Genomic DNA, 12,468 nt, shown 5'->3' with positions numbered 1-12,468 from the left:
CTCGTAAGATTTTCCCTAAGGTTTTGTGGATTTTGTGGATGCTAATCTTTTTTTGTATGATTAAAAAAAAAATCGGAAATTTCAAATTATCGATTTTTTTTTGTTATCTATATTTATAATGGTAAAATCTAGACTCAAAAAGCCATTTACTATAAATTATTGCGAATATCAGAATTTTTTTTTTTTTTTTTTATATTGATAAATATTGATAATTTATCTAAAAAATGCAAATCTCGCATTGAGTTGTAATCGGATTGTCTTATTTGAAACCACTTTGCTTATAAAATGTCAAATTTTGCGTTTAGACGATCCTCTCCAAATCAAAAATTTTAGTGGCAAAAATTTTTTTTTTTCGGATTCTTTGATTCTTTTTGGTAACTAAATAAGATAAAAAAATTATATTAATAATAAAAAGTAATCTACATACCGTACATATATATTACATATACATATATATATATATATATATATATAATATAATATAATATAATATATTTTTTATATAAGATGTATTATAAAATATATTACACTAAATAAAAAAATTTTTTTTTTTATATTATTATTATAAAAAAAAAAATTTTAATATATTATACTGTTGCTTTGCATTTAAACAAACCCATTTTCGACACTTTTTTCTGTTGGGTTCTTTTTGTTTAAAAATTTTTTTTTTTTACGATAAAATATAATTTTTAGGTAATTAAATATTTTCATTTAATTTTTAATAAATATTTTATTTTTATCTTTTATATATATTTATATTATTTTTTTTTTAATACTACTAACTATTTACTTTATACTTTTTTTTAAAAAAAAATATAAATTAAACTCCTCCCGAATTTTTCTTTTTTCCCTCGTAATAAATTATGATATGATATCATTTAGTAAAAAAATTTTGACATACCCCATTATTCTCTAACGTTTATAAAAGATATCTTATTGTTACGATTTATCAATTCATTTTTTTAAACTATTTTTTCTTAAAAAAAAAAAAAAAAAGTATTTTTTTTCTCGTCTACGATTTCTTTCCTGATCACGAGAACAAAAAGAATTAATTACGAAATAAAACTTTATATAATTTACATCTTTCCCCTCTTTTATTTTTTGTGAATCGTTTTCTTTATACTTTTTTCTTTTTCTTTTTTTTTTTAACACACGTAATTTTGTATGAGTAATCGCATACAATTCTTCTTTTTCCCCGTGTTAATAATATGATTCACAAATCTTTTTCATCATTCAAATCTTTATCCTTTAAGTTTTTATTCTTCCATTAATTTTAATTTTCATTCCTATTGAACAATTATTAAAACATTTAAAAAATATCAAATCATTAAAAACATTATTTAAAAGGCAAGCGATTCCAATAAAAAATCATATATATATATATATATATATATAATATTTTTTTTTTTAAAAAAAAAAAGAGTATTTCCTTGTGCGCTCAAAGAGAAAAAAATATGAATATCCAATCTTTTCCACAGGTCCGGGATTTCTTAAAAAAATGTAATCTTTTGGAATATTATGATAGGTTCATATCCGAAGGATTCGATCAGTTACAATCAGTAAGTAATCATTTTCCCCTTTTTTGATCCGTTTCGATCCTTGCTTGTTTTGTTAAAAAAAAAAGGTTATCATATTTCATAATATTTGATATATTATTATGTCATAATAGAATGATATATTTTTGTATTTGGAAAGGGGATTTCATTATCAGTACACAATATGTGAATATTTTATCTTTCTTTTAATGCGCATTCTTACCAAATTCATCAATCATCGTGTTGAATCTTGATTTTGGCTTTGTTACATTACATTAAAGATGTTCGAGATGGTTCGAAATGTGTTACATATTGTTCAGTTAAATGGGATCAATGCTGCGGGCTTTTTCTGTCTGGGCCCGCCATCTTGCCATCTATGAATTCTTTATCAAAATGACGTCATGTTTTAAATTTAACCAATAACTTCTATATTATCTTATCTTTCCTTATTTGATTTTAGCTTCTCGATGTTACTGAAGCTGATCTAATAGCTATGGATGTTAAACGAGGTCATCGAAGGGTAATTTATCTTTATTTTTATATTTTTTTTTTATTTAATCGTATTTTAGATATTAGATATTTATTTTGTATATAGTTTTGTAATAAATTACAAAATGTAATAAATAAAATAATGAAGTTTTTTGCTGCGCCATTTAATATATAGCGATTACAAAGAGAAATTGCTACAATAAAAGGAATTCCTTCAAATATCCCATTATATTTTCAACATGGAGAAGAAATCAGCGGTAAAGAAAAATTTTAATTTTATGATATTAAAAAAAAAAATTTTTATATGGCGCAGTAATTCTTATTATCCTAATCCTATCTTATAGATGGTCAAATTCATTCATCAAATAATAGTATCCATCAACCACCCCTTAATAACGTACAACCAAAAATCCTTTATGTGAATGGACCTTCAAGTATAAATGATTCGACAATGGGATCATCTCAACCAAGAAACAGATCAACTAGAGACGATGACCAACCAGACCCCCCGGATCCTCCAGATAATGGTAGTACCAAACGTAAATATAAACGTCATCCAAAAAGAGATAAAAATGCTCCTGTAAAACCACTTTCAGCATATGTAATGTTTGCTCATAAGGTTCGTGAAGAATACGCTGGTCAAAATATTTCATTTCCTGATATGGCAAAAATCGTGGGCGACCGTTGGAAAAATGTTCGTCCTGAAGTAAAAGAAGCTATCGAAAATGAAGCTGCAAAGAAAAAAGAAGAATATCAAGCTGAATTAGCCGTATATAAAACAACTGAGAATTGGAAGGTAAAATATTTTTTTTTTTTGTTTTATTTAATAAACTCATTATATTTTGCGGATCTTTAAAGAGGAACGATTTCTTATTACTATTAGAAATACCAAGAATATCTGAAGGAATTCAAAGAAAAGTATGAATCAAACTGTATGTATTAAAAAAAATTAACATTCTATTGTATTTTTTTTTTTCGATTCAAGCGTCAGGTGTCGAACGTGTACCAATTACCAGAAAGGAAATGATCGGAGAATTATGCATTAATGACATCTGACGCAAAAATTGATATCAATAACAACACGTTTACAATATCATTTTTTTTTTATTTTTAGTTCATTCTTAATTTTTCATTCATTCTTTTTTTTTTATAAAAATATTTATAGCACGAGATTCAGGTAAAAGAAAAAGACAGAAGACCGAACCTTCTCCAGATTCAGATAATGCAACACCTTCAGGTTACTCTAGTACACGATCCACTTCTGTAGGGTATGATAATGGTAGTGGTAATACTAGTAGTGGAAGTAGCAATGGAAACGGAAACGGAAACGGCAATGGAAATGGAAATGGACATAATACTCACCATCATCCCACAAGACCATATTCTAACCAGCCTTATCCACATCATTCAAATTATTCTCATCACTCCACAAATTATATTCCTCCATATGCACATTACAATCCGACTGTACCTTATGGGTATTCAAACAATAACAATGGACAAAATATTGGTAACTCACTAGCAACTCCACCATCAAGTATCAATACAAATAATACTCAAACAACAACATTAGCTGATTTGTATGCTAAAGATGACAGTAATATCGGAGATGATCAATCTCAACAAGGAAATGGTAGTAGTAGTGGTAATGGCGGTAATGGAAGTAGTTTTAGTAGTAGCGGTAGTAGAAGTGTTGAACGTCCAAGTTTTGAAGATTCAGACAATTCAACTACAAGTTCACATAGTACTCCACCTGCTGCTTTTATGGAAACTGATGATAATCCAGAACGTCGACAATCTAGACAACAAAATACTCAGCAACAGGATAGTTCACAGTCATGTCAACAAGATGATACCAATTCATCAAAAAGTAATTAAATTACTTTGTTTTCAGTCTTTGTACGTATTTTTATTTTTTATCTTTATTGCAGTTTTGACAAATTATTTATACGATTCATCTTAATTGTTTTTACAGTATTTTTCCGAGCACTATTTTTAAAATTATTATTTTATTTTATAATTTTTACGCACCCGTCTTTATCATTTTTTTTTTAAAAAAAAAAATTTTTAAAAAAGAAGGATTATAGATTCTCTTTTTTTATTTTATCCCTTTCATACTATTTTCATATTAAGGTTTAATATTATTATTTTACATGTCGATATCTTTTAAGTTTTATCTAAATAGTATACGTATAATTAACATATGGTTTTTTATTTGAGTTAAAGCAAATGTATATCTTTTCTTCTTACTTTTTAATTATTATTTTTTTCTTGTAAATAAATTTCTTTTTGTTGGAGACTGTATTTTTTTTGCTTTTTAATTTTAAAAATACGGGCGCACGTGATGTAATTCGATAATAGGTAAAAAGAAAAATATATTTTTTTTTTCGTATTTTCTTTCTTCTCTTTTTTCTTTATTTATTAACCTATAAAAACCTGTAGATGGAAACTCCCGATCTAGAAATTTCGTTCGGTTTAATCTCGTCCGTCTTTAATAAATTCGGGTTTCATAATTATGATTTTTCTTTTTTTTTAGAAAAAAAAAACAATTTAAATACTCCAATCTTTACTTTAATATAGACTTCTCGGGCAAAAAGGAAAAAAAAAAAGATTTTTAATTTTTTATTCACTATTTTCGTTTTATTTCCTCCTCATTAAAAAAGAAAACTTTTTTTTTTCGTGCAAATATGGATTTTATGTAATAAGTTAAATTCTTTTTATGTTACAATTATATTTTAATATAGTATGTATATAAAATAAACATTATGTCACATTTTCTATTTTTTTCAAAAAAAAACAAAAAAAAATGTATTCGAAAATATAATGAAAACAAGCTTTTCTTTATTATTGATTCCAATTTTGTTGCTTAATAGTAGTGAAATAAGTAAATAAATGCACTTCAAGTTTTCGTGAGAAATTTTAAGAGAAAACTCTTAATTTTAGTAAAATTCACGTAAATCAATAATAATTATTTTGTAATACTTTATCAGGTTAATATGAAAATAATAATGACAAGTGCACCATGAATTTATTGATATTTTGGATTTAGTTTGATTTGGCTCTATTTGGAGATGTTATAGAAGAGAAAAATGACAGATAAGATCAATCACATGATTTTCTCGATGGACGGTTGTTTTATCGAGCGAACTTACGAGTTACGAGAGTTACGAGAGTTTACTTACTTGTAGTTTGTAATTGAGTTCTATTTAGCTATAAAAAATAATTTTTTTTTTTTTGATGAAAATGCTACACATGAAACTACTTCATCTGACATTCATTGATTTAACTTTATTTGGAGTTGTATGTAGAAGGAATAATATTATATTTTTACAGATGATCACATGATTTCTCGGTGGTTTTACTAACTAATAATTTGGATTTAGTTATTCGGAGACTTTTTACAGATAAATCACATGATTTCCTCGGTGGATGGTTGCTTTTTTGGGCGACCTTGTTTACTTGTAGTTTGTAATTCCATTTTGCTATTTAGCAGTTTAGCTATAAAAGACAAATTCATTTTATAAAATGCTGTACATGAAAAACAATCACACCTGACATTTATTGATTTAGCTTTATTTGGAGATGAGACAAATCGTATGATTTTCTCGGTGGACGGATATTACTTGTAGTTTGTAATTGAGTTCCACAAACCTCATCTGACGTTCCCGTACAATGCACCATGAATTATTGATATTTTTGGATTTAGTTGATTTAGCTCTATTTAGAGAAGGTAGTTATTTGTTGTATGGGTGTATTATGTACACCGTATTTGTTAACATGCCTCCAATAAATAGTTACCTCCAATAAATATTAGTTATTGAATAGAATATCACCAAACTGCGAAGCAGTTCGGATGATAATTTATCATCAGTTATTCATCACTATTCATTAACTATGTGATATTTAATCTAAATGTAATGCGTAAAGACTGTCCCTTGGTTTAAAAGGTATTAGTATACAGTTCACCCTCTCTATAGTGAATTTTTATATTGTGAATAACTTGCTATAATGAAGAAAAGTTCAGGTACAGATTTTATAATAAAATGACCCTCAGCTAACTTCTCGTTAGCAGAAATCATGTATATGCGTTTTTACTGTTTTTACTGACTAGCTTCATAAAGTTCATTTTAAATATTTGAATAAGATAGATCATATTTGGATTACTAATTTTACTAATTAATAAAGATATTTTAAAAAAAGGACATTTTGAAAAATTTTTTTTTTTTTATTATGCCAGGCAAATAGTATTATTCTATTTTTGATACAGTTCACCCTCATTATAGTGAATCCCATGGGCTGGGCTGGAGATTAAAAATTCGTTATAGTGAGAAATTCATTATACAAATTTCTAATACATTTGAATATACTGTATATAATATATTTAAAGAAAAACATAAAACATTTGTAGAACACTGGAAAAAACAAAGCCGAATTTTAGAGCTATTATGTAATGAAGGTTAGAAACTAAATGAATTTTCAAAATCTTATTTTAAATTAAAATCTTATTTAATTTCAAAATCTTATTTTAAACTAAATGAATTTCAAAATCAATGATCATAGAAGGATCGTTGGATTCATCTCATTGAAATGCATCTAATGGAAATATTTCTAGCATTAAAGAAGTATTAGCCTTTGTCTGTTTTAGAACTTTTTGAAGATATCATTAATGAGAAATAAAAATACTATCATTTGAAAAAAATCAGTAAAAATCATTAAAATTTCATTTTTCAAAATTAAATAATAAACTTATGCACTCTCAAAACCACATATTTTGAATACATATAAAGCATTTTTATTTAGATACTCTTGTTACAAAAAATTATTTTTAAAAATTTGAAGCTTTTTAAAGGTTGTTCTAAATATATGCATAAAATAAAGTAAATCTTAAAGTTCTTTCAATAATAATTTCAAATCATTTTGATGGACTCACTCAGGATTCCAAAGATTATATGTAAAACTGAGATCCAAGTTAATATCTTATTGAATTCGTATGATTTAACTAGTTAGTAATTCTAGGAGTTAGACATATATTTGTATAAAACATATAATGTAATTTTTATAATAATTTTACATGATCTCAAAATCTGTTCATTGAAAAATAATCTAAAAATACAATATGCAGTTTTTATAATAACTTTAGATGTATCAATCTCTGTCAATATTGGCCGATTTATCACCATTGATTCATGGGGCGAATAGAAATCATAAAATATGGAATTTTAATTTTTGTAAATGTCGATCTCTGTCAGCATTTAACCCTATAGAGATTCGTCTCGATGGGGATCGAAACCATTATATAATCGCTGAATAAGATTTTATGATCAATAATTTTCAATAATGTTAGATATGAATTTTATACCATTTGATGAGGCGAATTGAATGGTATAAAATTCATTAAAATATGATCACTAGATCTTTAAATATTTCGTATAGCAGAGAAGGTATCAAAATGCAATTTTGAACTCAAATCTGAAATTGTATAATCTATAGCAAATTTGAACTTATCAGATGATTTTTTCTAATAAAAATCACATGAAACTTTAAATTTGGATCTGAGTTATTTACGTATTCTTTAGGTCCTGCTCTCTTATCTGAATTACGAATTGAAATGCCTTTTAAACATCTCCTTTAATGTCTTTTCTAAATATCTTTATTATGATGTCTTGTTAAAATAACTTAATTATAATGTCATTTTAAAATATCTTTATTATAATAATTTTTATAAAATATCTTTATTATAATGTCATTTTAAAATATCTTTATTATAATAATTTTTAAAATACAGTCAGACCTCCATAATTGTACACCCCTTGGGACCATATGCATAATTTTCAAAATAGTGCATTTAAAGAGAGTGTGCATTTATAGAGGTAAAATAATTAGAGATCATATAAGCTTGGGACCGAACCAGAGGGTGCATTTAGAGAGGGTATACATAGTGGGTGCAATTATGGAGAGTGCAATTATAGAGGTCTGACTGTATCTTTATTATAAAATATCTTTATTGTAATAATTTTTAAAATATCTTTATTATAATAATTTTAAATATCTTTATTATAAATTTATAATGTCTTTTCTAAAATATTTTTATGATAAAGTCTTCTTAAAATATCCACTTTTTTTAAATTTTATATTTTACAATTTCTTTACAATTTCTATTTTACAGGTTCTACTTTACAATTTCTTCTTTAAAATGTCTTTCTTTTTTACAATTGTCATTTTGCAACGTCTTTTTTTACTTTTAAGTGTCATCTATAATGTCTCTAATGTCTCTTTAAAATGTCTTTTGTCTCTAAAAATATCTTTTTAAAACGTCTTTTAAAACGTCTTTTGAAACGTCTTTTGAAACGTCTTTTGAAACGTCTTTTGAAATATCTCTTGAAATATGTCTTTAAAATATCTTTTTAAAACATCCTTTAGAATGCCTTGAAAATATCTGTTTTAAAACGTTTTTTTTAGAGTGTCTTTAAAATACCTTTTGACCCGTCTTTTAAAATAAAATATCTTTTTTAAAGCGTCTTTTGAAACAACTTTTAAAATATTCTTAAATATCTCTTTTAAAACATCTTTAAAACGTCTTTAAAATGTCTTTAAAATGTCTTTTTTAAACCAACTTTTAGAATGACTTTAAAATATCTATTTTTAGAATGATTTTAAAATATCTGCTTTAAATCGTCTTTTTAGAATGGCTTTAAAATGTCTTTTTTAAAATAAAATTTAAAATATCTATTTTTAAATCATCTTTTTAAAATGTCTTTTTTCAAAATAAATTTAAAATGTCTTTTTTTAAAATAAATTTAAAATGTCCATTTTAAATCATCTTTTTAAAATGTCTTTTTTTAAAATAAATTTTAAAATATCCATTTTTAAATCATCTTTTTAAAATGTCTTTTTTTTTTAAAATAAATTTTAAAATATCCATTTTAAATCATCTTTTTAAAATGTCTTTTTTCTAAAATTAATTTTAAAATATCTATTTTTAAACCGTAAAGTCTTTTTCAACATTTTAATATATTAAACAGTCAATACCGATTTTTTCATATTATAATAAACCTTATAATTGCTTAAATGGACATTTATTATCTGTTAATATATAAAACTATATTTATTTAATATATTCGGCTTTTAAAAACTAACTTTCTTTAATATTTTGATATTGGTGGCGTCGAGTTTGCTGATGTCACAACTCACAAGTTAAAAAAGTTAATCTCAATTATGTGATTAAAAAAAAAAAAAGACTTTCGCGTCACGCACTTGGAACGGTCACGCACTTGGAACAGTTACGCACTTGGAACGGATACGGTTACGCACTTGAATGCTTACACATTGAATGCTTACGTATTTGAATGATTACACACTTACAAGAATATATTTTTTTCTTTTATTTTACTTACAAGTAAAGTATGCGTTAATTATTGTATTCACATGAATAATATGAAACAAAACACGAAAAAAATAAATTTTACCACAATTACCTTATAATTCTTTTTTAATTAAAAGATCATTTTTTTTAATTACTAAATTAAGAAAGTTCATTATATATTACTAAATAAATTATTTTTTTTTTTTATATTTCGGAAAGATCCAACAATCCAACAATTCAACAATTTAAAATTTATTTATGATCGAAAAATGGGATTGATAAACGTAAAATCAAATAATAATAAGAAATACAAGCTTTGTAATTGAAAACGCCATTTTCGATTCATTGTAAGATCATCAATGTTTTAAATGTTTTATAAAATGTTTTAAATGTTTTAATGTAAAAACAATAATAAAAATTTACGCCAAAAAAAGTAATAAATTATATTTTTTTCTTTCTCTTTTTCAGATTATAATTCTAAAAATTTTTAAAAATTTTTTGACGGGAAAAAAAAAGTCCGGATAATGTACGGATAATTGTTGAAATGATTATAACGAATTATTTTCAACTTCTTTGTAATTTAACCACGGATGTTATCCTGGCCTTTCCCGAACATCCGAGCATTTACTAATAATTTTATTTTGCAGGATTTTTTAGCTTTTATTACCTAAATTAATAATCAATGTCGATGATATCTTTTTATATTACGCCATTAAAAATTTTTAAAAAGAGAATGATCATCAAAGATAAATTATTCGGCCGAATTTTAATAAAGTAATTAAATGATTGATGTAACATGTTATATTAAAAAGTATCAAAGTGATCTGTAAATTTAGAAAGGAAATTTCCAATTAATTCCTTTTTTTGTGATATTTACGATGGATTCGTTATATTGTTCTATTATGTGATATTTTTTATAAAATAGTTGGTTTTCTTTATGGAATTTACAAAGAAAAAAAAATGTGAAATGATTATTGTTCCTATTTTTGGTGGTATATAATGTAAATTTTTTAATCTTTTCACCAGCCATCAAAATTGCCGAGGCTTAAAATTGTTTCAACGTACGGGCGGGCGGTACGGCGGATCCTTTTCTTTGCTACATTTAAAGAATTTTCCGAAATTTCCACGTTTTTCAGCATAATTACTAGGGTCCATTATGAATACTAATAACCACGTGCATAACTATTAGGGTAACACCAATCATATAACCTTAAAAGCAAGCGTATAATAATGAAGATCTTGACTTGAATAATTAAAATTACAAGGAGACAGAACTTTTAGTTTCAGAAACGAACTATAATTTTTAAATCATATGACGTTTTAACAAAGAAATTTTTTAAAGGAAAAATATTTATTACAAAGAAAAAAAGTAAAAGTAAAAAAAATTTTTTTTTTATTTACCAAATGTTGTCATAATGATTATTGTAAATTGTAATGTACACGTTTTTTATTTAAAATCCAATAATGTTTTAATTTTTTTTTTTTTTTGAATCGGGCCCAAAAATCCGGATATGAAACAATAGATGAAACACCAAAAAAAAACCCCTTTCTCCTCCTTTTATTACGCGATTAAATACTTATTCACGCGAAAAATAGAATTTATAATATTTAATAAACCTTTTTTAAGTAAAAGAGATGATATCGAGGGAATCCATTTTTTTTTAATTATTTTAATTGTTGAATAAAAAGATTATAAAAGTTAATAAGTTACTTATTTTAATAAACAAAGAAAAAAGAAAAAAAAACATCAGCCACATATTCATATTAAATATACATATAACAGATATATTTTTTATATATATATTTATATAAATGATATAAATGAATAAATATATATATATATATATATATATTTTTATATTTATTTATATTTAATAGCGGGTAACACAATTCACAATCACAATATCGTAGTTATAACTAGTGAATAGTTGTGATAATTTTAAATTAACTTTATAAACTTTATTACATTCGATTAGTGATTATAACGCGTTCATTTTAAAAAGAATCAATTATTACTAATTATAAAAGTTCATTTTCATCATTCTTCAGTCTATTGTTCTCTTTATTTATATTAATTCGTAAGTCGGAGTCTTTAATTGGACTCGCGTTTATATATGAAAAGTATAAGTTACTATTTTAACAATAGATTACGCGCTTTTAACAAAAATAACATTAACTTTATTGATATTAGTTTAAAGAAACTTCTTTTTTTTTTCAAAAAGATTACAAAGAACCAAAACTTTTGAAACTAATACTTTTCCTAATTAGTTTGATAATTATAATACTCAAAAGATATTACAATAATTAAGTTTATTAATAGATATCGTTCTCCAATAAAAAGAATTACTAATTTTATATCAAATGATAAATATCGTTGTATCTAAATTAGGTTAAGTTAAGTAGAAATTTACCGAAAATGGTAAATTGAAACCTGTTTACCCTGGTTTAATAATAACACTTAAAAGATAGTCTCATATTATGCAAATCATTATATTATTAAAAAAATATATATTTCTTACCTTTTTTTTACGTTATATTTACTCATTGATAAAGCCAAGAGAACGGTCCATTCCGATAATGAAATTCTAAAAAAGAGAAAACTTAAAAATTCTTTTTATTGTCCCTTTTATATCTTTTTACATATTATTATTAATCTTTATATCTTCTAAAGGGTTTATTATAAATCCGTGCTGATAAATGATGAGTTTGATTCGGTAGAATCAATATCCGATAATTAATCAATTGGGTCAAGACTCAAGTGGCTGTTACAGGCGTCATATCACGTGATTAAATTACGAGAGAATTGTTTTTTTTTTTTTTTTTTGATTGTTTTTTTATTTTATTTTATTTTTTTTTGTTTCGTAATTTTTCGTGATTACAACTTTGCAACTTATCTGATATTATTGACTCCTTGAATGATGATGATATTGATTGTCAATTACTTTATTTGTAAAATTTTGAATTATACCATTTTTGTGGAAAAAGAAGAAAACAAAAATGTGAAGTAACATTATAAAATTCGATAAACATATGAGTGGTTAATTATGATAATCCCGACCCCAAGCCTTCGTACCAAAAATG

At 24.6% G+C, this 12,468-nt stretch overlaps 1 protein-coding gene across 1 annotated transcript; it reads left to right on the top strand.

Moving 5' to 3' along the window:
* Window positions 1–1,454: 1,454 nt before the first annotated feature.
* Window positions 1,455–3,902, top strand: OCT59_023114 (uncharacterized protein; the record flags this gene model as incomplete). Its single annotated transcript, XM_025323829.1, has 6 exons — window positions 1,455–1,559; window positions 1,996–2,055; window positions 2,200–2,281; window positions 2,369–2,820; window positions 2,908–2,956; window positions 3,190–3,902. 6 exons carry the CDS (start codon window positions 1,455–1,457, stop codon window positions 3,900–3,902), a joined length of 1,461 nt encoding a protein of 486 aa, XP_025189376.1.
* Between the last annotated feature and the right edge of the window lie 8,566 nt (window positions 3,903–12,468).

The sequence above is a fragment of the Rhizophagus irregularis genome, chromosome 32 (genome assembly GCF_026210795.1).
Source record: "Rhizophagus irregularis chromosome 32, complete sequence".
In the NCBI taxonomy this organism is placed as follows: domain Eukaryota; kingdom Fungi; phylum Glomeromycota; class Glomeromycetes; order Glomerales; family Glomeraceae; genus Rhizophagus; species Rhizophagus irregularis.
Note: the sequence above shows the minus strand (reverse complement) of the source record. Positions and strands in the feature narration are given on the sequence as shown.